At 52.4% G+C, this 25968-nt stretch overlaps 1 protein-coding gene and 1 long non-coding RNA gene across 6 annotated transcripts in view; one reads left to right on the top strand and one right to left on the bottom strand.

The window, feature by feature from the left end:
• The window catches only part of COL4A2 (collagen type IV alpha 2 chain), a 154248-nt gene that overhangs the window by 98046 nt on the left and 30234 nt on the right, over nt 1-25968 (bottom strand). For all 5 annotated transcript variants that reach the window (XR_014071813.1, XM_081551896.1, XM_081551899.1 and 2 more), the window contains exon 4: nt 7219-7299. Coding sequence is in view for 2 of the 5 variants with exons in the window: in XM_081551896.1 (XP_081408022.1) it covers nt 7219-7299 (81 nt within the window). In the remaining 3 variants the exon portion in view is untranslated. The remainder of the gene's footprint in view (nt 1-7218; nt 7300-25968) is intronic.
• LOC145530471 (uncharacterized) lies at nt 7421-23503 on the top strand. The gene is made up of 6 exons (XR_014071814.1): nt 7421-7675; nt 8167-8347; nt 19005-19088; nt 19360-19593; nt 19855-20144; nt 20394-23503. It is a non-coding gene; the product is annotated as an uncharacterized LOC145530471 (long non-coding RNA).

The raw sequence follows: 25968 nt of genomic DNA, 5'->3' as shown, positions 1-25968 counted from the left end.
TTGTGGTGAGTGGGGGCTACTCTAGGTTGTGATGTGTGGGCATCTCATTGCGGTGGCTTCTCTCGTGGCAGAGCACGGGCTCTAGGCTGCTCGGGCTTCAGGAGTGTGGCTCCCAGGCTCTAGAGCACAGGCTCAGTAGTTGGGGGTGCATGGGCTTAATTGTCCCGGGGCATTCAGGATCTTCCCGGAGCAGGGATAGAACCCGTGTCTCCTGCATTGGCAGGCGGATTCTTTAACACTGAGCCACCAGGGAAGCCCCTCCTGGCACCGTTTTTGACTAGAAACTGCCCCCAATTGACTGGCTCACCAAAGTATGCACCTCACCAGCTTCCCCGTAAGAGCTCGGTGACTTGAGCAAGTTATAAGTCAAGCAGCTCCTCTAAAGCGGTCTCCAGGATGGGTCTTGCCTTAGCCCAAGATGCCGCCCCGCTCCCTGGGACCTCACTCACCAGGGATCTCACCTCTTGCTCTACGAGGCTCACACTGGCTCCCAAGGTGTCCCTTAAGGACACCAGGCACAGCCGGACCTTGGGGCCACCCCTGCTGCTCAGGGGGCCCCGCCCCCGTTCACAGAAGCACCTCCTTCTTCCAGACGCGTGCCTTGTGCTCAGATGACACAAAATACAGATTTTCAGGGTTGCAAGAATGTAAAATTCCATTATTGAAAGGAGGCTAGGGTTCTTAACCGTGGCAGATGTAAAAGAAAACGTCACGTTAGAAGCGCAGCACTGATGTGCGACGCACACTCAGGCGGGCATCGTCCCGACCGACCGCGGTGCCGCCTTTCCTGCAGAGGTGGGTCAAGTAACTGAGCTGGCTGCAGCCACGGCGGTGTCCAGCTAGCCAGAACCACTGCCTTTCCAGACAGGCGCTAAAAATAAGCCCGCGATGATGAAAGCAGGCGAGAGCTATGTGCAGACGAAGGTCACACAAGCCCAGAAGCCCGGCGGGCTTCTGCTCTTTCCGAATCATTCTTTGCCCTTTGTGCGCTGTGACAGTGCAGCTGACACGGGGGTGCCTTCTGTCAGGTCTGGGGGGCAGACCATCGACAAGCGCCTGCCCGGCGCGGCTGCAGCCGGTGCGGAAAGCGCTCTGCCGCTACAGCACGGTGTGTGTGTTCCACACGAGCAAGGGGCACGGCGCAGCTGAGACGGGCGGCCACGCGCTGAGACGGGCGGCCACGCGCTGAGACGGGCGGCCACGCGCTGAGGGAAACCCACCCAGCGGCGGACCACACACAGCGTGTATATGCAGCTTGAAGATCTACGCGCTGAGCACCTCCCCACGGCTCCACAGCGACCGACCAGCTTTCACATTTACATCGAGCTGTTTCAAAGAACAAAATTCCGTTGTTTTCCGCGTCCCAGTTATACACGTTTAAGGGTGTTGATCAGCAACAGGCGACAGCAGAGACGCCTGTTAGTGAGACCACAGCTCACCTGGGAGAAGGTGTGGCCACGGTCGCTGCGGTTCAGAGCCGCTCGGGGCCCCGCTCCCCGCGGCCAGGGGCCACCCACCTGGGCCGCCGAGAGGGCCCGCGTTTCCCGCACCCCATCCATCCGCCGCCACCCACCTCCAAGAGCTTTCTGTTCCCACTCTGCTTCCTCTCTCACTCCGTTCCTCTCTGCTTTCTTTCACTGTGATTTATATTGTTGAACTTAAGGAATCTTGCGAGGTTAAGAATTATTTGCTCATACTTGGACCCAAGTCCAGGGACCCACAGACTGTGGGAAACTCTTAGCTCCTTGAAAAAAATGCAACAGCCAACTTGTGCCGGTTCTGTCTCTGCTGAAGGGAGTGGGCTTGTCAGCCGCACCCTTCCAGGAGCTGGGGTTTCAGTCTCGAGGCTCCGGCCGCCAGGCCCAGGGAGGGCGAACATGGGCTGGGGAGACCCCGGGCCCCCGGCTCAGGCTGGCGGTACAGCCCTGGGGCCAGTCCCAGGGTGGCCGCTTCCCGTCCCATCGCAGCTTCCGCGGCCATTCAACCACCTCGATAATTCCCAACACTGGGGACTTCATCTGTCTTTGGATTACCAATTTTTGAAACACCTGATTGCCTAGGAACACAGGTGCCTCGTGAAGGTGGATGCCATTCAAAAGTTGAAATAACCTATCTTACCTGAGTTTATGGTAAAAAACCAAAGGGCTGAGGGACTAGGAATCTAAGCACCTGAAATAGTGATTTGTATTGACGTTAGGTGGAAAAATCTGAGCACTTCACAGCCTTTTCGGTGCAGTAATGTGCAAAGGCCAGGCCCCACCTCCTGTCTCTCCTGCTCCCTGTGCTATGGAGCCTCATACCCCACGGGAACACTCACTGGCTTCAGCAGGAATTCTGTAACAGAAATCCTCTCTGATGCTTGCAGCTCGACCACCTTCTGCCTCCACCGTGTGTACAGAAAGAAGACAGCACCTGCTACACTGTTGGTGGGAACGTAAATGGTGCAGCCACCATGGAAAGCAGTCTGGGGGTTCCTTAAAAATACCAAAATGAGAGTGACCATCTGATCCAGCAACTCCTGGGCGTACACCCAGAGAAAAACATGGTCTGAAAGGATACTTGGACCCCAGTGTTCACTGCAACACTATTTACAACAGCCAAGTCATGGAAGCAACCTAAATGTCCATCGACAGAGGAGTGGATAAGGAAGATGTGGTACTCATCTACAAAGGAATATTACTCAGAAGAAAAGAATTCCATTCGCAGTAACATGGATGGACCTAGTAAGGACCATACTAAATCAAGTCAGACAGAGACAAATATATGATATCACTTATACGTGGAGTCTAAAATATGATACAGACGAACTTATTTAGAAAAACAGAAAGAGACACACAGACACAGAAAACAAGCTTGTGGTTTCCAAAGGGGAGAGAGGGGAGATAGATTTGGAAGCAGCTTACACACACCACTATATATAAAATGGATAAACAAGGCCTGACTGTATAGCACGGGGAGCTACACTCAATATCTTGTAATAACCTAAATGGAAAAGAATCTGAAAAAGAATACACACACACATACACACACGTAACCGAACCACTTTGCTGCGCACCTGAGTCATTGTAAACCAACTAACCTCAATTAAAAAAAGAACAGAAAAAGATACAGGGGCGGGACACCCGTGGTGTGGCAAGTGTGTGACCGTTAGTGATGAAGCAAGTCGGAGAATTTAGTTACTGCCTTTCTTTGTATATAGTGGGCTTCCCTGTGGCTTCGATGGCCAAGAATCTGCCTGCAATGTGGGAGACCTGGGTTTGATCCCTGGGTCGGGAAGATCCCCCGGAGAAGGAAATGACAATCCAATCCAGCACTCTTGCCTGGAGAATTCCACGGACAACTGGGCCTGGGGGGCTACAGTCCACGGGGTCGCAAAGAGTCAGACTCGACTGAGCGACTAACACTTTGTATACAGTGCCCTGTGGAGTGTTGCTGGATTAAGACTTGACACTTGCTAATTACTCCAACAGTGTTTCCAGTAGTCGTGTACAGACATGAGAGCTGGACGATAAAGATGGAGCCCTGAAGAACTGATGCTTTCGGACTGTGGTGCTGGAGAAGGCTCTCGAGAGTCCCTTGGACTGCAAGGAGACCAAACCAGTCCATCTCAAAGAAAATCAACCCTGAATATTCATTGGAAGGACTGATGCTGGAGCTGAAGCTCCAATACTTTGGCCACTTAATGTGAACAGCTGACTCATTGGAAAAGACCCTGATGCTGGGAAAGGTTGAAGGCAGGGAGAGATGGGGGGGCGACAGAGGAGATGGTTGGATGGCATCACCGACTCAATAGACATGAACTTGGGCAAACTCCAGGAGATGGTGAGGGACAGGGAGGTCTGGCATGCTGCAGTCCATGGGGTCACGAAGAGTCGGACAGAACTTGGCGACTGAGCAACTTAGTAGGGATATTGGACGTACAAACTCTCCAAAAACAACAAAGTCTTAACTCGTTTTTTAAAGTGCTTTACTGTTTTGATTCATGAAGCAGCTGAAGAGAGGCCTGAGAACCAGCACTCTTGAGGCAGGAGAGTGAAATCTCTTTTCCTCTCTGCCTGCATGCCCCCCCACCCCCACCCTCGGCCACGGGTAACATCCGTCAGGAGGCCTGCAGACGCAGAAGGTCACTGCACTGAAACAGGCACTCGTCTGGAAGTCTGCGAGCTCGGGTTCTGTTCTGGCCCCAGCTTGGAGCGGGTCTCCTTGCTGGATGTCACTGTCCTCCCCGTGACCTAGGAGGACGAGGCTAGGTCCCCCCTGTGGGCCTCCCGGCTCTGCCCGGGGAGGCCAGGCCCTACAGACAGCTGGCCTCAGCCCCGCCCGCACCTCCCGCCCCAGCTACTGGCTTGCTGGAATGATCCCCGGGGCGGGTGGCTCGGTCTGTGAGAAACAGTTCTCCCCGGGTGACGACCCGCCTCCCACCCCCCAGTCCGGCTCGATGCGGTGAATGAGGGCTCACTCATTCGGTAACACAGCTCCTTTGGAGCCAGAACCCAGAGCCCGTTTGTGGTTCCTGCCTGGAGCCCCGGGTTATTCAGTAACAGAGCGTTCCTGGTGTTGGCTGTCTCCATGGTGAGGAGCGCACGAGCTGGACCCCATGCCCGTATAAGGCAGGGCGAGCCCGGAGCTCCGGGAGCCAGGCTCTGCGGGCAGGCGTGGTCGCGGCTGCTCCGGGGCACGGAGGGGAAGACAGGCGGCGAGGAAGCCCAGGGGAGAACGTGGGAACGAACAGTCTCTGGGCCGGCTCTCTGGGCCCCAAGTCCACCCACGGCTATTTTAGTGGATTCCGTTACTTCTGAAAAACCCTATCAACCCGAAAGGAGGGCAGAAGTCGCTCTGCTTTCAGCAGAGCCCCATCTGGGTACAGCTGTTAGTTGACAAAGATTTCATACACGTCCACCAGGTTTGTGGAATGGACACAGACATTCTACTCTCATAGAAGATTTAATAAAGTCTATGCGACTGTCCGAACAACGAATAACTTCAGTAATGCACTGGGCGTACCCCGTAGACAATGATAAACAGGGTTAGTGATTTCTTCTTCCTGGGCTTTTTTTCTGGCTTCTTACCGTCAGTCACTCCTATCACCTCACTGATCAATATTCAATAGCACACGTGAATCAATCAGGCAGCCTCACTTAGAACCACCCAGTTTGGATCTGTGTGGACCAGAAAGTGAGTTTAGGTCTCTCTTCATGACTCCAAACACCCCTCCCATCCCGGTATGGGGGTGGGGGTGCGGATCACTGGCCTTGGTTCTTGAACAAACTACCCAGACAACTGCTGAGTCTCAATTTAATTTGATTTCATTTGATAATGTGTCTGCAGATTAAAGTCAAGCCCACGCTAGGTTACTCATATTAATGAAATTAACCAGAAGGTGTCACTTTCTGCTTTCTGGCAAGGTGTCGAAAGACTCAAGGCATTTTCTTAATCAGGGATGACAGGAAATAGCACTTGTGCTGTAAACTTAGTAAATGGGGACAGACCTGGGGACCTCTAGAGAGTCTCTTCTAATGACCTCTCTGAGAAGACCCTTGGTGTCCTTTAATGATCCACTGCTGTGCGGACAGTATCGCATATGGAAATGATCAGAAGTAACTATTTTTATGGGAGAAGAATGTTCTTGTAAAAGCATCAGTGTTTGCATACTGGTTCTACGTTAGCTGGTCACAGTGAGAAAGAGCAGAACTGGTCCCCTTCTACTTGGCCTGTCTGGGTTCTCTGGCGGATCCCAGGGAGAAGAACGGCCCGGAGCCAGGCTCCCTCCGACACAGGCAGGTCTCACAGACACGTGCAGTCTCAGAGCACTGGTTTCTTTTCTCTGTGCCCGTATAAGGCTGAGGGAGCCGAGCTGGGGAGGCCAGAGCCTGCAGGCAGGCTTTCCACCACTGCTCCGGAAGCATCGCTGGGAAAATCTATAGCTGGGGACCCCAGGGGAATTTAAGTCTCATAGAACGGCCTCCATATATTTAAAAATACTTCTCCTTGTGAAATGCTGATAAAGCATCCTCAACTAGCAATTCCTTAAGCAACGCGTCCCCACCAAGAGCAGAGGAAGCAACCACAGCAAAAACTGACGCGATGCACAAAGCCCATGGAGACTCTTAGAAGCTTTGATCTCCGGGCAGAAGACCACTCCTCCACTGTGATCATTGCCACCAAAGTAATGGTTGGCCGCGTGTTAGCACATAAGCTCCCCGCGTCTATAAAGGGGTCCCGTCACATCTTTGACCATTTGACTTCTGGGGTGGGGACTTGGGTCCAGAAGGAGGCAGGACCCGACACCCAGCCACAGATCTGGGTCTCCAACCAGTCATCTCTTCCTCCTGATGGGTGAGGGGGGGCATGGTGGCTTAAAACACTGACGTAAGGGTTCAACTTGCTGAAGCTCATTGGGAACCCCTGAGGATGGCTATGATCCCCGATTCCAGCAAGGACAGGGAGACACAGGCGAGCAGTCCCAAAGGCCTCTCACTACCTGACATGGGACACGGGTGAACCCAGGAGGGAAAGGAATTATCCCAAAATGTAACGACTCGAAAGCCTTTGTGTCATAAGACTAAAAACTACTCTCTACACTGCCACACACCAAAGTGGGCTTAAACACATGAATATAAACAAACCTTTTAACTTCAACAATGCCTAGATTCAAACATCAGTTTTAAAAGCAACACTTGGATGAAACATGTTGAAGTATCAGGTCCACATTTCAAACTTTGCCAGATATTGTGATAATTCAGGGCGATCTTTTCTCTCTGACTTACCTGTGAAGTGCCTTTACATAAGGGGCATTCAGGGAAGGTGTGGGATAATTTTAAAAGCCAAAGTGATTCTCAGTGGTTCAATGCCAGCACCCTCTAGTTTAAATAGATACCAGGGTATAAGTGCAACTGCTTTCTTTATGCAAATATGTTTATATATACTATAAATATTAAACATAGCTGTGTTAGGTATACATATATGCACACATGTGTATTTATGACAACGAGCAAGAGAGAAGATGCTTGAGAAGGTCAACACTGTTCTCAATTTATTAAGAAAGTAGTATAAATAGACTCAATTCTGCATTCTATTATTGCTTGTTTCATGGAAATGAACTTACCTGTATTAAATTTCTTACAATTGTATGCAAATGACTTAATCAGGTGATATACAGCATTTTGTACAAAACGGAAGTAAAATGAAGATAATATTTATTGCAACGTCATGACTTACCCGCCCTCCTTTCTCGGGGTAGCACTGGCAGCCCCCGCTGCAGTCTCTGCCTCCACAGGGCACATCCAATTTCTTCACACCCTGCAGAAATAAAGCACAAAGCACAGAAGATGTTATCTGATACCCTCCAGCCGCAGTGCGGGTCATAATGCCATCTGCTGACAGTCCTTCCACGCCTAACAACCATTCAGTCAAAACATTCATTCAGTCTTGCACCTCCCAACTATCAACATGCCCCCCACCAGATGGGCCGAGTGTTACAATCAGTGCACCTCCACTGATGCACCATCACCACCCCACGGCCACAGTTGACATCAAGGTCACCCTTGGTGCTGCACATTCTGGGGTGAATTAGCCTTTTTTCAGTGCCTACTAAGTGCCAGATGCCAAGCTGGGTCCTGGGGCTCAAAAGTCAAGGAGAACATTCTCCAGGGATCCTGTGTGAAGTGAGCCTTGGGTAAGGTGTTAATCGCTTTAGTTTCACGGAGGAACTTCAGGCTTCATTCTGCCTGGAAAGGTGGGGGGGTGGGTTCTGGGAGAGACGTCCGAGGCTGGGTGGGACAGCTAGGGTGACTGCCCACAGCACTCTGCAGGGCCTCGTGACAAAGCCCAGACCTACTGACTCGCGGGGAGGGGGTTCTGATCCAGGGGTGGAATTTGTAAACACACCGGTGGGATGACACGCCCTCCCCTCCTTCACAGGGAACCTCCATCCACGGAGAAGCCCCCGCCCCTTCCCGCCCTGAGACATGCTAACTTGGGGTGCAGAGAGGGCGGGTTGGTGGTGAGGCTTTTCCTAAGTATTTATTCAGCTGGGTTGGGGTGACATCATCGAAGGGTTCGCCAGTCCCTGAGATGTCACTCTTTGATGACTTTAGTGATAATGGGGGGATTCTCTGGCTAGACGATTCCAGCGAGGAAAAAGGCATTTCTTGTCCTCTGTCTCAGTGTTTCAGGCACGAGATGGACTTGGAGACTGGACCGTGTCTGAACTCCTCCTTTCAGACTGTGTCCACAGTACTAAGCGTTTTGAGTAGGAAATGACGATCAGCTTAGCCCTCTTCTCTCCCGTCTCTGATCAGCCCAACATCAGCTCTGCCCACCTGCAGCCCCATCCCACCCCCCACAGGTGAGTTAGTGCAGCCAGTCCCCGGGGAACCTCCATCCGGCTCCTCACTCTTGGCCAGGTGGTCCGCAGGGAGCCGATCCGGCGGGGACCCTGGGCGCAGTGAGCCCTGGTGAGCACTTGGCCAGACCTAAAGGTGCAAGCAACGGCCCTGACTACAAAACCACTCCAGCTCAACAACATCGCATTTCACCAGGGCAGCTCCTCCCCTTCCGAGTTAAGTCCCAGTGACGAAACAGGGGGTCCCTTGGGGAGTTCTTCTGTCTGGTTTTTGGGCTAACACATCGGTCTGCATTCTCCCGGTTCCCCAGGGTTCGCGGGGAGATGCGGATGGGGCTGCCTGGCCGCCTCAACACCTCCTGCCAGCACGAGCCTCCTGGTTGGTCAATGCTGGGGGCACAAGTGAGCTCCAGCTCCACGCTGCTGGCGGGAGCTGGCCCTCGACCTCATCAGAGGCGCAGCGTCCTTTCTGTGCACAGGATGCATCCCTTTGCTAAGTACTTTCCATGGAGGGTGGTGTTGGAGACTTCCACATTTGCTGTTGTTGTTCTTTACCTAATCTAACATCGGCTGCATCTGTCACTACTTTGAAGAACTGGAAAAAAAAAAAAAATCTGAAGATCTCAAACTCTTTAAAGAAACCAGCCCCTCTAAAGTCTTCTGAGACTCCTGGTATCCCCCTGAGCTGACTCAGGTAGTGAGAGAGCATAAGAGTAAACGTGAATAGATAAGGGGCTTCCCAGGTGGCGCTAGTGGTAAAGAACGTGCCTTCCAATGCAGGAGACGCGGGTTCGATCCCTGGGTCAGGTCTTTCCCCTGGAGGAGGACACGGCAACCCACTCCAGTGTTCTTGCCTGGGGAATCCCACGGACAGAGAAGCCTGGCGGGCTACAGTCCGTGGGGTTGCAACGAGTTGGACACGACTGAAGCGACTTAGCTCACACGCACAAACGTGGATAAAGTCCTTTCACGCCCTCCAAATGCGGTTCTAGGTATTTGCCCATTTTTGTATGGCTTCAGTGTTTGACTACAGTGGGGCTCATTTTAAAACCGCCCGACCCTGGATATTTGGTGTTTACACATCCAGCTGCGGGCCAAGCCGTCAGTGTGCGGATTATCCTGAGCACCCAAGTGAGGAGCCTGGACGCATCGCGTTGGACTTTGTCCTCTCCAAGACCCGGATGTGAATAGGTGTGCGGGCAAGGCGAACTCGGCTCTCACAATCATGATTCATTTACCAGTTGCTTGGAAGGGTAGGGGGACTCCTCAGGCTGAAGTGAGAAGCATACACTCCTATTCCCCATCTGGGGTTTCACATGTTATTTTTAATTTTGATTTTAAAGCCACTTGCCAAATCCCTGTGTATAAATCAATGGTCGAAACGATTTTAATGGCTTCAAATCGACCTAACAGACTTTCTGTTCTAGCTCTAGGATATGCACCGGAAATGCGCTCGTAACCTGCTCAAAATTCAACAGTGCTTTCTGCTTTGGGAACAAGGCTTGCAGGCCTGAAAACTCCCAGTCTCCATACTTTTCAGCCATGAGCCTAAGGCTCAGATACCCTGACTCCGGAGGTTGGGGAGACACGGCTGAGAGGTAGCCCTCCATAGGATGAGCCAATTTCCATCCTGGAAATGCCAGCTCTCTTGCTTATGTGTGTGTGTGTGTGTGTGTGTGTTTGTGTATGTATCTGTGTGTGTTTCCATCAGCATCTCACACATCCCACAGAGGTGCTCTTAAGAATTCCGACAGCAACAGGAGCCCTCAGCACCACCTTCTGGAATGTCAGATCTCCAGGAGGAACAGAAGTGTTTACTTCTCTAGGGCAGGGCACGTGCTCCAGACGTCTCTTAGAGGCTGAACATGTCTCAGGCTGAGCCTCGGCATTCTCTGGAGAGGACCTGGGCTCTGGAACATTCTCAAGATACACATGCCCTCCTGAGGCCCTCAGATGAGGAGTGTGTGAAGGGCTACATGTGTCTGTGTTCCAGCCCCAGCTGCCCGCACCCCCCTGAACGGAGAACAGAAGCTCAGACCACCACCGCCCAAGCCAAGCCCTCAGGTCCACCCCTGATTCCATGACTCAGCACAACTCAAAGACACGCCAGGGTCCTCTGGTCAGTGCCTTAATCAAGATGACGTGCTCCTCCCCACCTGATCCACCTCAAGAGTCTGCCCACCACCCTCGCAGACGACCAGCTCGCCCCGGTCCAGACCTTCACCTTCGGAGCCTCCAGGACAGCTGGAGGCGGGCGCCCCCACCCGACAGGGCCAAGCTCTCTCCGGAACATTGATCCACGGCTTGTTAGTTTTTCACCTCGGTCCCTGCTGGTCACTCCAGCAGCAGCTCCCCCTGAGCCCCCTGCGGGCCACTCAGCATCTCAGGCGGAGACGCAGCTCCAGGGCCTGGAAGTTCCTGGAGAGCCCCTGTCCCGGACGAGCTGCGTCTATTCAGCAGAGCTGGCCAAACGCTCGCCCTGGTGTGAACGTCCTCACGGACCAATGGAACCAATGATGCTGCAAGGACTCCCAACCTTGGAGAATGTTTGAGTCCAATCTTGACATCTCAAAAAGTGCTTCAGAGTTAATGGATGTAGTTTTGAAAGATGAAAGTGAATTATAAGTTTGGCGAAGTCAGAGAGAAGCAGCCTGAACGTAAACAGCCCAATAAACCAGGAACATCTCTGAGCTGCATCTGGAGGAGATGAAAGGCAGGTAATCCTTTCGACAATTAATGGGAACAAAACCCATGCTGGCAAGGAAGGAGCGGGGCAGGGAGGACGGATTGGTTGATTGAGGGGAGGCTCAGACACAGCGTCAAAGAGGCAAACCCTCCACGCTGGACACACCACTGCTTCGTCCAGACCCTCACTACTCCCCCAGTTGTGTGGATCAGCGTCGCCCGGCCCTGGTGCTGCTCAGGACCGTGGACCCCGCCCCAGGGTTCCAGCAAGGTTTCCAGGTAAGCAGGGATGATGGGCTGGCTCTGAGAAAGGGGATTTGCTTGGAGACAAGGAGACAACTGCAAACCACTGAGCCATCTCTTCAGTGGAGCAGACGCTGCCATTTCCTGCAGGGTCCCCAGGGCCCTGCCTACGGTGGACCCAGGCATGACCATCTTAGACACATGCCAGCCCTCACCATCTTTTGACCCCTGCCCCCCGGGGCATGCTCAGGGTGGCTCTGAGCACTCAGGACTCAGTTTGAGCTTATAATCAACCACAGGGCCAAAAATTTCAGTTCTCTTTTCCTTAGTCAAAACATCGTTTTGAGATGCCCTCACTCTCTCTCTTTTTTTTTTTTGCTGAATTTTGTGCTGTCCTGAATTGGTAGCCAGCATTGCTATGCTGATTAGAAATTCAAGGAATTGGAAATGACCTGGATCGCTTAAGAGCCAACTGGCAATGTAAAGGCATAAGATAGATTCTCTAGAGACCTTGGATCATATTCTACCCAAACGGAATGTAACAGATGGTTTCCAGGGCAACATGGAGAGCTCTGAACAAGAGATTTCTTAGTGAGCTTTTTACATGGGAATTCTTTTCTTTGGAGCCTTGTCTGAATCTTGGCATCATTACACTGTAGAATGATTTAAAAATACATCTATTTGCACGGGCTTTAGTTCATCCAAGAGATAGCCAGATCACCCCCAGATGCATGGTTGAGATTCCCTGGGAAGCTTTTGTGTCTGAGAGAACAGAAGTCATGGAATGTTCTAAGCAAAGCCAGGTTCTAGCTTCCTGAACCAGGCGTCTGTCAGATTCAAGGAGGGACTTTCTTGCCTTGAGCCACCGGCTCCCTGGCTTTCAGCAGAGATGGCTCTGCCATTTATAACTGGAATGCGAGGAAGAGTCTGAGTGGGGATCCAGAGTGGCAGCTGCAGGATTAGGGAACACCCGGTCCCACTTGCGGCTGGCCCTGCCTCCTGTTTGAGCAATCTGCTGGCATCAGGAGAAGCCAGGATCATGCTGCCTTCATCGGGATTTGTGCAGGACTGAGCAGAGAGGAAAAGTGCTTCCTGGCAGCCTGGTGAACAGTAGGTGCCCCTGAGCAGGTGTCTGGGGAACAGCCCCACTTCCACATAGAACAGCTCAGTGCCACGCCTCCCGATGCCAGATATTCAAACACTTAAAAATAGGCTTAAACAACCACTTGAACGTCAGAAAATAAAACACAAATGACTTAGGCTCTTTCAGACCAGCTATTTCTCAACCACCCGTGTGAACCACCCATGTATATCAAGAGAACAGAATCCACGGACGTGCACCCTGCTGTCTGCAGATGGGACGCTCTTTAAAGTCGATGCCATACATACAGATGAAAGAAAAAAAATGCTCACCATTGTTCTCAGCTTGCACAGAAGAAATGAGTATTAATCAAATTTATATGAAGATGCGAGAACAAAACTCATTTGTCCCCAAACAAAGAATATTTTGTCCTCCACATGTTCCAAGAAACGTTTTGTCCAAGAAAGCCTTTTTAAGCCAAACTACCTCCAGCCAAAAAGAGCAAATCTGGAGGGAATTTACAGATATTTTACCATTTGATTGCCCCCAGCACTCAACCGGAGCTTCCTGTATGGAGCACTATTGAATAACCCATTCTAACTGACAGAAAAGACAAACATTCCTTTTTGTTAAAAAGTAATCATCGTTCACATTTTAGGTAAAAAAAATTTATACAAGTCTTTGTCTTTGTCACAAGTCCAGGCAAGCTGGACTTTCTAAAATTATCCTTCTAATCCAAAAGGAGGCCGACAAAGAGAAAGCCAACTTGGGAACACAGTTCCCAGTAAAGTTCTATTACTTTATCAAAACAGGAAATATAAGCCATTTCCGCACATGCAGCTTTAGAAATTAAGGAAATCATTCCAACATAGTATTAGCAAGACAGGGTATATGGCAGAGGAAGTGTGGAGCACAGCCACTCCACACAACAAAACCCTCCTCCCCCGTAAACCAGGTGGGAGTCCAGGGAGCCCGGCTGCCTTTGTCCAACTCTCCAGGGGCACCCAAAATAAACACGTTGACTCTAGAACGGTCCTAAGATTGTCACCAGCCGAAAGCAGCGGAGTAACTGATGGACAAAGGGGTCACCCATTTAGATGAGCAACCCCAGTGGGCTCTGACCGAGTACCAGGGAGTGCGGTGAGGTCCCTCCTCCTGGGCTGGGAGTTCGGGGGAGGCAATGGGGGAGGACGGACACTGAAGCTGAAGCTCCAATCCTCTGGCCCCCTGATGTGAAGAGCTGAGTCATGGAAAAGACCCCGATGCTGGGAAAGACTGGAGGCAGGAGGAGAAGGGGCAACAGAGGGCGAGATGGACAAGGGCATCACCGACTTGATGGACATGAGTTTGAGCAAGCGCCGGGATCTGGTGATGGACAGGGAGGCCTGGCGTGCTGCGGTCCACGGGGTGGCAGAGAGTCGGACACGACTGAGTGACTGAACAACAGCACCAATCGACAGGACAGCAGAGGCTTTAACGCTGGGGCTGGGGGCCGACGCAAAGAGACCCCGGCATCTCAGGAGCTGGACAAGACGGGGGCGCGGCTGACAGACCAAAGGCCAGAACATGCTCCCCAAGAAGACCGCTTATGCGCGTGATGCTGAGAGCAGGCTGGGGACAGCTGCTGCCCTGGGGGTGAGGAAGCCCCCTGTGGGTGCGTGCAAAGCTGGGAAGCTGACGGCACAGACCAGCAGCGTCAGAAGACGGCCCGGGGCGGAGTCCAGGCGGGGCGGCCACCTCCCTTCTGCCCCCCCGCCCGCCCCAGGATGGGGCCGGCCAGGTCTGTGGTGGGAGCAGGTGACGTTGGGGCTGAGGCCCCCGTGCCCTCACACTGAGGGTCATGGAGACGAGGCGCAGGCCCTGCTGCTGGCTCAGAGCCCCAGACAGCGGCATGGGAGTGGAGAGCAGCCAAGGCTCCGTGAGAAACACCTCGCCCAGGGCCAGAATGATCTCAGAGTGTGGGTAGGCCCGCTGCAGGTGAAGGCAAGCGGGCCACCTGGCCGAGCGAGGGCGTCTCCCTTCACACTCCCTCCGCCTGCTGGCCCGGCCTCGCCTCCTCTCCCGAGATGGGACACAGGGGCCCCGTGTGTCCCCTCTGCTGGAGGCCCAGGTGGGAGGTGCTGCAGGCGTCCACGTACGCTGCTCCGACCAGAAGCATCCCCCCATGCTTCCCTCTCACATTGGCTTTACCCGATGTGAGTCCAGGCCTCCCTGTGGCTCCTCCATCCCGGCGGAGACCCGGAGATGACTCATCTCATCCAGCAACTGGAAACGGACGCAGCAAACCGCCAGGGACACGGAAGTCGAGGGTGCGGCCGTGGACCCTCAGGAACCAGGGACCATGCGGGCTGGGGTGGGCTGGGCAGTGGGCTCGACCGGCAGCCTCAAGAGTGGGTGCGGAGCCAGGAGGGGCTCCGCAAATGCGGCTGATCCCACCTTGAGGCGGGAAGGAGGTCCCGCCCGGAGCACGGATTGCCTCCACCTGAAGGTGCTTCTGTGCGTCACCTAAGGTCTGGCTCACCGAGCTCCGGTCGCCTTTCGTGTCTGAGTCCCGGCCACGTCCTGGAATCTGTCACCAGCACTCTGTCTGCTGCAGCTACGGCCTCAGCTCCTACGACATCCGATTTATTTTCCTTGCATCTTAGACACGTTTATGAATCTGTGGCTCAATTGTACGTTGAACCAGAGCTCATTCCCTTGATTCCAAAAGTTGCTCTTGAACCTCCATGTGCCTGGGCTTCCCTAGATGTTGACTTAGTGGATGAAATACTCTCAAAAGTCTCACGTGAGAACCAGATCTTTTTCTCGTCCAGTGTTTGAAACAGCTCGTCCAGGCCTCCACAAAAGCCCCTCGTCACCAACCTCACTCTCAGTCTCCCTTATCTTCCCCTTGGCCATCATCACTGTGGTCACAGTGGCTGGGGCAACCCCAGTCTGACCAACGACTCAGGCAGGCTGGCTGTGTCTCAGCATCTGGTCACCCATCACTAAAGCCCATCTTCCTGATGCCTCTGTGATGCCGCCACAAATGTGCATAACTTGAGAGCCCATATGCACACCGGCCACCTTGCAGGTGGTGGTGTGCAGGAGTGTGTGCACACACACGCACCCACACACAAGCACACACAAGCCCAGGCGGATCGACGCTTCTGCATGAAATCATTTCCCTGCTGTTTGGGTCTCCTTGCTGGGTCTGTCAGTAGACCAGTTTCTGGAAGTCCCCCTCCCTCCATCCTTAAGACAGGTGGTCACCATTCTCGTTTTCTTGAATCAATCATGCCCCATGTTCATTCACGGCTGCTCCAAGAAAACACCAGCCTGGGCAGCTTATAAACGGCAGAACTGTTTATCCTGGTGCTCGAGGCTGGAAGTCCAGGATCAAGGGGCGAATGGGTGCCTGTGGGGGCTGCGGCCTGTTTTACCAACAGCCAGCTTCTTGCTACATCCTCACGTGGCAGAGTGGGGCCTGAGAGCTTTGTGGGCCCCTTCTGTTAAGGACATTCGTCCCCATCGTGGGATGCCCTCCTGAAGGACCCACCTCCTAATGCCATCACCCTGGGGTTAGGACCTGGGGAAGGCACAAACATTCAGACCAGAGCAAGGGGCAGGGTGGGCGTGGGCGTCCTTCTGCTGTTAGCCCTTTAGTTTCCAGCCCACCCCGCGCTCCGGTGACAGGACACAGCACACTGTTTCCACGTCCTATGCTCCGCACACCCCGCTCTGCCCTGGACCAGCTGAGCTGCGCGAGACCGACTGGCTTGTGTCCCGCCCCTTTCCCTCCTCCACCCCCTGCACTCTCAGCTCCAGCCGAGTGCTTCGTAAAACATCTCCACTCAGCGGTGGAATGTCAAGGATCTTCAATGCCTGAGCGGGAGCACCTCTGGGTGCCCATCCTCCCTGGGAACGTCTTTGTACAAACCATGCCTTCAGCCTGGAATGCTCCCCTTCCCGCCTTGGCCTCCCCATCCGCAGAGCTGAAACCTGCTCCCTCGAACACGCCAGCCACTCGCCCTCGCCCTCGGGGTCAAGGAAGTCAAGCTCCTGCTGATTTCACATCTCGGCCCTGCCCCTTCTTTGTAAGTGCTGGTGTTTCTGCTACAGTATAACTTGGGACTGTTCCTGAAAGACCCTCACATTCTGCAAAATGACACCTCAGGCTGACAGACAGTACAGAAAAACAGTGTTGGAGGCAGACCTGGGTAGCTTTGGAGCCAGGGTACTGGTGTTGCTCAGTCGCTCAGCCATGTCTGCCTCTGTGACCCCTCTGCATGGACTGCAGCACGCCAGGCCTCCCTGTCCATCACCAACTCCTGGAGTTTGCTCCAACTCATGTCCATTGAGTTGGTGATGCCATCCAACCATCTCATCCTCTATCGTCCCCTTCTCCCACCTTCAATCTTTCCAGCATCAGGGTCTTTTCCAATGAGTCAGCTCTTTGCATCAGGTGGCCAGAATACTGGACCTTCAGCTTCAGCGTCAGTTCTTCCAATGAATATTCAGGACTGATTTGCTTTAGGATTGACTGGTTTGATCTCCCTGCAGTCCAAGGGTACTAATGCTATTATCTCTAATCCCAGTAAAAGTAAGAGCATGGTTGAATAGACACGTCAAGCTCACGTTCAGTCAAGAAAGTAAAAGTGAAAGTGTTGGTCGCTCAGTTGTGTCCGACTGTTTTCGACCCTACGGACTGTAACTTGCCGGTCTCCTCTGTCCATGGAATTCTCCAGGCAAGAATCCTGGAGTGAGTAGCCACGCCCTCCTCCAGTTCAGTCAAGAAGGACTGCAGCGAGTGCAGTGCCGTATCTTACGGAGCAGAGAGGGCAGAGGTTTGGTGGAAGCGGATGTCAGGAGGCAGTAAGAGTGCTCAGTAGAGACAACAGCAGTTACGTGGGCAGAGACGGGGAGACCCAGGCAGCGGGCGGGCCCGGGAGGGGAGCTGAGCAAGAGAGGCGGGGCCCCGGGGCCGCAGGGCCGCGTGGCCGGAGCGGAATTCTGAGGGAGCTCACCGTGCGCCCAGGTCTCATCTCGCAAACCGCCTCCTCCTGCCCCTCCGTCAGCCAGTGTGCCCCCCCAAAACCTGCCCGACTGACCCCGCTCCCCTGACACTGTCCTCCTCTTGACCAGCAGCAGTCCACCTGCGGATGTAGTTACATAAGATGCAGGTAGCAAAACAGGCCGGACTGCAAAGCTCTCTTTCACCCTGTTCATGCAGGCTTCCCTGCTCAGGAGGGACGGGGAAGCCTGACGTGGGGCAGTCCGTGGGGCCGTGAAGACTCAGACACGACTGAGCGACTGAATAAGACAAACAGCTCCTCTGGGGGTCGGTGCTCTCCTCCGATCAACACTAGGAAAACCGGTCACAGGAAAGACTAGTTTGGGGACTTCCCTGGCTGTCCAGTGGTTAAGACTCTGAGCTTGCACGGTGGGGACACAGGTTCGATCCCTGCTCAGGGAGCTAAGATCCTGCCTGCCGTGTGGTGCGACCTTTAAAAAAAAAAAGACTGTTTTTGATGAAGGCTAACGCCATTCAGTCATTTTCATAGCCTGAGGGACAGAGTTCTGTGCCTTCTGTCTCAGACCTGAGGAAAACAACTCATCAGGAGCTTTTAAGAGGCCATCCGCATAATTATAGCTGGAGGTAAGAACTCTGTGTACACATGGTAAAGAGTCTCACATGTTATATTTAGAAAAAATGCCCTAAATATATATGAACAATTCTGTTTATGCCTTCCTCAGCTATGAGAGATAGTCTACCTAGACCTCATTCAGTGCAGGCATCAGCTCACACATCACCTACATTAAACTTTATTTATTTATACAGCATGTCAGTTCTTGGATCTCTGGCAATGAATAAAAATTTCTATGTGGTGAGAGTTGGCTATGAGTCTGAAATGAATATTTCACATTGTTCTGAAGAAATGAAGTGGATACATCTCTTGAAGCTATTTATTCCAGAGACCCATGCCCAGCCTAAGAGTTTTGTCCCAACCGCTCCCTCCGTGACAAATTCGGGGAGAAAAATCCAAGAAGAACAGGTAAAAAAGAGGCTTTGCAATGCCTTTTCAGAATACAATAAGATTTCTGTTCTGCTTGGGCGGGACTGGTCCAGGCAGGGCAGGTGTGGGTTCGCTCTGGCCCGCGAGGAGCTCCGTCAGTCTGCCTGGGCAGGCTCGCGTCTGCGTCCGAGCAGCTTCATCTCCGCGACCTTGACGGCTCCCTGGATTGAAGTCTCGGGGCTCCGGGCCAGTGGAGGGTCCACACTAAAACTACAGCCACTCCACGTATCTGCTGGCCTGACTTCTGGGCTAGAATTTCTGAATTTCTGCCTTGCCCTTTCTCCTACACATACCGGGCCAAGGTGATCGCATCTGGCAGCTTCCGAGGCCATGTGATACTCCTTTGCATACTAGCAGTGAGGTAGGATTCCTTTGCTATGAGCTTAGAGCTTTCTCTTTGCATTGGCGTCTCTGTGAGTAAAACCTACCCTAAGTCGCCACGGAACCACCTTCCCGGGCCGGCAGCTCTGTGTCAGAGCCCTGCTCCGTGCAGAGGCAATGCTACCTGTGTCAGGATCATCCATTTGGGGGTTCGTCCACTTGGATATTCCAAGAGGAAATTTTCAATCCCATGCTTCCCTTTGTTCCCCAGCAGGCTATTGGAAGTTTTAACCTCAAGCTTCTGGGCTACAATCAGGGAACACGTACAACAGTAACTGCAAAATGGACCCACCAAACGGTAAATCTCCTTGGACTCAGTTCAGACCAAGATTTATTTTTTTATTTTTTTAAATTTTGAAATAAATGATCCATTTATTTCATTTTATTTTAGGCTGTGGGGAGGTCTGCTGCTGCTCGGGCTTTTCTCTAGGTGTGGGGAGCAGGGGCTTCTCCGGTTGTGGCTCCAGGGCTCTGGAGCCTTGGGGGCCGTGTTGCCCAGGTTCAGTTGCCCTGTGGCATGCAGGACCTTCCTGGACCAGGGATCGAACCCACGTCTCTTGTGTTGGCAGGCGGATTCTTACTCGCTGTGTCACCAGGGAAGCTCCAGATAGAGTTTTGGTGCTGCCCTCCGTTGGCGAGGCTAATTCGGAATTAGATGCACACATTTTAAGGACGGGGAGCCAGTTCCGTCACACTGATGCATGATACGGTTAATCCAGTGTTTTCACCCTGAACTTCACCCGGCAAGAGGGTGAGGTCTTTCCAGGCCCCAACGGCCCCACGACCCTGCACCTGGGTGTCAGGTGGGTATGCGGTGTCCACTGTGACGTGGACAAGGGGATGCACTCTCGTGGCGTCCTGTCCACAGGGAGGGCCTGCGGCCGTGAGCCCCACCGTCTCCCATGAGTCCTGCAGTCCCCTCATCTGTACAATGGGTAGATCTGCCACCCCGACCTCGTGTGGTGCTTGCGGGGAGGAAGGGAGACGAGCCTGGGGCATGAGCTCAGCGCAGCGGCCGGCACGTGGCAGGAGGCGGTGCTACCATGTCCTTAACCTTTGTTCAGTTTCAGCCAGGGGAGATACTGGCTCGTCTCCATGCTCGTGGTTCAGATCCTAGGATGGAGTGCGTGCCTGCTTAGTCACTCATTCGTGTCCCGCTCTTTGCGACCCCGTGGACTGTAGCCCACTGGGCCCCTCTGTCCGTGTAATTCTCCAGACAAGAATACTGGAGTGGGTTGCCACTTCCTTCTCCAGGGGATCTTCCTGACCCAGGGACTGAACCTTCATCTCTTGTGTCTCCTGCATCGCCAGCAGATTCTTTACCTGCTGAGCCATCGGGGAAGTCCAGGACAGGGTGAGTGCCACGTTGTCACTGCTTAGGGAGATGGCTGCTCATGCAGACACCTGAATGTTTGAAGGTTTTCATTCTAACAGCAGGCACAGAAAGCCGAACCTATACAGAGCTCATGGGGTTAACCTTGAAGAGGTGATATTTTAATTTTAAGTTCCATGTACCATCAATTTCCCGAAGTTAAGATTTTTGAGAAGGAAAAATTTCCTGAGTTAACTCATCTTGAATAATGGAATTCTTCTTTTTATTCAGCGAATAGCTGACAGAGGCACAGCTTAAGCAGCTCGACTCTGCTGAAAGTTGTACCCAAGGTCAACCAGCGAGTCAAGGTCATCTGGGACGCAAGCCAAGACCTCCTATTCTCTTTCCGTCGCTATGAGCCCAAGATAAAAATTCATGAATATTGTCTGAGCTACAGGGCCTGTAATTCCCCCATATATCAAAAGTGCTCTTATCATATTACAAACAACGAACATGCTGAGCCTGTAAACATCTCAAAGAGTGGACTTCCTCAAATGTTTTCAGTGATGTCATCGGGCCCTTCTTTCATATCCGTTTTTATTATGCTCCTGTCCTTTCAAAACAGAGTGTGGGCCACGGTGCAACAAAAGCCAGGAAATGTCGGTCTTCTGGCAACTGGACGGACCTGGGGAGGAGGAGAAACGGGAAAGTCCACAAGCCCGTGACAGAGAGGAAGGGCGCCCATCGGACACGGCCACTGGGTCTGGACACCTGACACTCTTGCCCTGCTCCCCAGAAAGCGGAGCACTGGGTGGTTTTCATCAACAGAGAGATGCTCCTCCCAAATGTCTTCTAGAAACATCTTTGAGAGCCTACAGCCTGTCACGCTCACTGAAGACCAGGGGTCCACAGGGGACCAGGCAGAGACCTGCCCTCAGGAGACTAGGAGCTCACCAGTTCTCACCAGTAGACACTTAACATCATGATACCAGCTTTAACTGGATGGTCTGCAGGGGACTATATGGGCACCGATGGGCAAGCAATTCTTACTGGGATTACTGTGATTTTACTTTGAATTTTGCTTGCTTATCTGCACTGTTTCAGTAGACCTGTCTTCCTGATTAAAGTATGTTTCCAGTCCTTTCCAGATGCCAGGTGACATGCCCACCTAGTAACCTCCTGCTCTTAGGAGTCTTCGGAGCCATAAAGAAGGCTGAGCGCCAAAGAATTGATGCTTTCAAACTGTGGTGCTGGAGAAGACTCTTGAGAGTCCCTTGGACAGCAAGTGGATCAAACCAGTCAATCCTAAAGAAAATCAACCCTGAATATTCACTGGAAGGATTGATGCTGAAGCTGAAGTTTCAATACTTTGGCTGCCTGATGAGAAGAGCTGACTCATTGGAAAAGACCTTGATGCTAGGAAAGATTGAAGGCAGGAGGAAAAGGGGGTGACAGAGGATGAGATGGTTGGATGGCATCACCGACTCAATGGACAGGAGTTTGAGCAAGCTCTGGGAGTTGGTGGTGGACAGGGAAGCCTGGTGTGCTGCCGTCCATGGGGCTAGGATATGACTGAGCGACTGGACAACAACATCAACTCAGGAGTCAGTCCCAGGCTCACACCCCTAGGGACTGGCTCTCCAGCTGATGGATTTCCTGGTGTGTTTACAGAAGCAAAATGGGGGAGGCAGGACAGAGCTTTGGGGGGCAAGGTTCAGGGGTGCTGACATCTGCGGTCACTCCATGAACTGGTGGCTTAGACACCTTGGTACCCAGGGGTCCAGCTCCAGGACAACACTGGCCATTGCTCCCCTTGGACAAACACTCGTGAAGTGGAACAGCCCTGCTTCTTTGCTGACGCCGTCATGACTCAGAGCTTCCTTTTACCCAAAGCACCAGCCTCTGGAGGAAACTCCTGCCAGGCGGAGGCCGGCTCCCTGATGTACCATCCCCAGCTGGGCACCCGTGCCAAGGCTGGCTCTTCCTCCTACCAGCTTTCTGCAGTCTTTGCCCTTAATAGACAATACTTCTCCTCTCCTTGGTAGCAACCCCTAAACACCCTAAGAGATTCAGGAAGGGAGGCAATTCTTTGAAGTCCCGGCCAGCGGTGTCCCTGAGGTCACTTAGCAGACAACAGCAGGAGAAAGGCCTGGAGACCGTCAGTGGCCGTGTGCACACCCGCCGGACCAGAAGCTGCAGTCTGGTGTGAGATCACGGAACAGTCAAGGACAGAGTGGCCTTGAGGAGTTTCAAATATTCCCTGTCCACGGACAGTTCTCTGTTCCTCAAAATGTCTTCAGGAATTACAGGAGTGCTCTGCTTTCTCCCAGAATCAGCCTGGAGGACTGGACTTTTGAGGCCCTGGCTGGGTGGACCACCCTTCAGAAAACGCTGCCCCAGACACTCAGACAAGACACCAAGGTCAAGGTCAGTGGGCAGAGCCAACCTGAGCCTCACGAGAGGAGCCGAGGCATTTTCTTCAGACAACACCTACATCCTCGGGTCTTCTGGTCAATTTCCTCTGTCCTTTTTCTTTCCTTTATATTGTTAGAATGAAAAGTCTTTGGAAAAGGTTGACTTGTTAGAGTAAGAAGTCAGCTTACAGCAGAACTGCTGGTTGATTTGTGGCCCTACGTATGGAATTATGTCCTTAGATGCGGCTGCCTCTGACTCTGGGTGACCACTGGACCCAAGGTTCTCAGGTTTTAAACCATGAAGCCCGGTCATCACCCACTCCCCCATCACCCATCCTCAGGGGCTCCAGTCAAGCCGATGGTACCATAAACAGCCAAGATGGACCCCTGTCCAACCAGGGTAAACAGCATTGCTGTTCTATACCGGGTCAGGAGAGTTCCCATAGAAGCAAAGTAATCTGACATGTTATTGGCTTGTCCAGCATCCCCCTGTGTCCATGTTCAAGGTCAACAACGCTTCTGAAACGCTCAGACTGTCACTGCTTTGAGTGTCCAGTGGGGCAGCAGCACGGCCGCCCAGCCCTGGTTCCATCAGTTATAGTGATTTTTCCTCCGAGTCCACAGATGGCCTGATGTGGCGCTGGTACTGTGCGAGGCACTAGGCATGTCAAGACAAACTTTAGATTTTCAGAACTGGAAGCAACTGACAAGACAATCATTTCTAGGGAGTCTCAGCCTTTTCTTGGTGAAGACCTACTTTTGACTGCTTTTTTTCTTAGAGTCTTAATCTTACAGATGAAGAGAATGGTGAAGACTGCGGGCTGATGAGCATCCCACCGGTGGGGTCTGGAAGTAGCCAAGGGGTTTGAGGCTGACCCGGCCAGGTTTCAGATGCAGGAGAACCCCTGCTCTCATCCATTCATCACAGCAAACTGGGTGCCCCAGAGATTCTAGATGACCCGCCCAAGATTAAATACCAATATGCAAGTCTGTTCTCTATGTCTGCGTCACTATTCCTGCCCTGCAAGGAGGGTCATCAGCACCAGTTTTCTAGATTCCACAGCACGGGAAGGAGAGGGTGGGAAGAACTAGGAGAGCAGGACTGAAACATGTATATTATCAGTAAAACAGATAGCTGGCGGGTGGTTGTTGTTTAGTTCGTGTCCTACTCTCTGCGACCCCATAGACTGTAGCCACCAGGCTCCTCCGTCTATGGAATTCTCCAGGCAAGAATACTGGAGTGGGTTGCCATTTCCTCCTCCAGGGGATCTTCCTGACCCAGGGATCCAAGCTGTGTCTCCTGCACTGCAGGCAGATTCTTTACCACTGAGCCACCAGGGAAGTCCTTAACAGTAAAGCTGCTATATATGACAGGGAGCCCAGCCGGCACTCTGTGACAATCTAGAGGGGTGGAATGGGGTAGGAGGTGGGAGGGAGGCTCAAGAGAGAGGGTACCTAGGTATACCTATGGCTGATTCACGTTGCTGAATGTCAGAAACCAACACCGCATTGTAAAAGCAATTACCTACCAGTTATAATAAGTTAAAAAAATACCAAATGCAAAACCCAGAGCACTGGGATGTGCCCTGGGTTCCTGTATCTGGAACTCGCATCTTCTCACCATGGTGATAACACACTGCATCCTCCTCCAGCGACTGAATGTGGTCCTTTTTTTCCATAAACAATGATTTTCTGCCTAATAGTGGAAAAAGAATCGCCAACTCTCTGACTCACTTAGAAACAAGTAACTAAACTCTCTCTGAGTTCCCTCTATGCGCTTACAAGACAGTAACAAGAAAGACATCCGAAATAAGTGGCCCCATCGCCCCCCACCCCACGATCTTGGCTCCCCCCACGACCTCGGGGGAGGAGCGTTGCAGGCTGGCCGGCAGAGCGGAGGGCGGATGCCGGACGGGGATCCAAGAGCACCGTTTGCTTCCTTTTATGGGGCACACGCTCTTCCAAAAACTGTCCAGCAGATATTTAACCAAACAAAACAAAGCCCCAAACAAAAAGCCCAGCTTCTTATTCAACACACGACGTGATCTCCCAGCTGGAGCTGTAGCCAGGAGCTGGAAGCTGGTGGAGCCAAACCTGGGGAAGAGGAGGGGGGTGCCCAGACATTGGCTCAGTGCCCATCTTTAGGGGACAGCGAACCCAAGGCTTTCTTCCTTTGGCAAAGCTCAGGCCAGCCTCTCAGGAGAGCAAATCGCCCTTCCAGGCTGGAAAAGTCACGGATTTCCTTGGCTCCTCTGCACTTGCCCTCATCTGAGGGACCCCCTGGGTCTCACTTTCAGCCTCTCAGAAAAGACCTGCCGTTTCCGTGGCTGGGAGGCTGGGCAGCACCTGCCCTCCTCTGGCGGGACTCGTGGGCTCAGCTCTCGTCCTCCTTAGGGGAAGTTCCACCAGCTCCCACGCCTTTCCTATGTCTTTCCTCTTAGCTTCAGAGTATTACTGTCCTGTCTCAGTACCTGTGCCCTTGGTAACGCATCCTCTTCTCTCTCTCACACGGGCACACAAACACATGCTCATGCTCACACACACACACACGCTCATACACACACACGCTCACACGCTCACGCACACACGCTCACGCACACATGCTCACGCACACACACGCTCACGCACACACACTCACACACACGCTCACACACACACGCTCACGCACACACACGCTCACGCACACACACGCTCACACACACACGCTCACACACGCTCACACACATGCTCACACACACACACGCTCACACACACACACACACACACCACTTGTTTTTCATTTCATTTGTGTCCTCTTGACCAGCCCATGGTATCCGATCCCCATCACCACCTGCCTGAGACTCTCAGCTTGAGTTTTTCTTGGGGACTAACTGTCCAGCCTTCACTGCCTCAGTATTCTTTCCTCCTGTATGTTACAGAAGATTCTTTTTCTCTAACTATTACAAATCAACTAATGAAATGTTTATAGACTATAAAATGCATGTAAAGTTGACTCAGTAAGCATTCGTGAAAAAAGATCTAACTTAAAAATCAGCTTAGCCCAAGGAACTATACTCAGTGTCTGGTAGGGCCTCCCTGGTGGCTGAGTGGTAAAGAATCTGCAGGAGATGTGGCTTTGATCCCTGGGTCAGGAAGATCCCCTGGAGGAGGAAACGGCAACCCACTCCAGTACTCTTGCCCAGAAAACCCCATAGACAGAAGAGACAGAGGGCTACAGTCCATGACGTTGCACAGAATCTCAGCAACTAAACCAATACATTGTAGTAACCTATAACGGAAAAGAATCTGAAAAATTATATATATATATATATATATGTCTGTATAACTGAATCACTTTGATGTACACGTGAAACTAATGCAACATTGTAAATTAACTGCACTTCAATAAAAAATAAATTTAAAAAATTGGCTTAGGATATAATTTAGCAATAAACAGCCCCTAGAGTGGTAGA

This window comes from Giraffa tippelskirchi, chromosome 12 (genome assembly GCF_054371585.1).
Source record: "Giraffa tippelskirchi isolate mGirTip1 chromosome 12, T2T-mGirTip1v1.2.pri, whole genome shotgun sequence".
Classification (NCBI taxonomy): domain Eukaryota; kingdom Metazoa; phylum Chordata; class Mammalia; order Artiodactyla; family Giraffidae; genus Giraffa; species Giraffa tippelskirchi.
The sequence above is the reverse complement of the archived record's forward strand: the minus strand, read 5'-3'. Positions and strand labels throughout refer to the sequence as shown.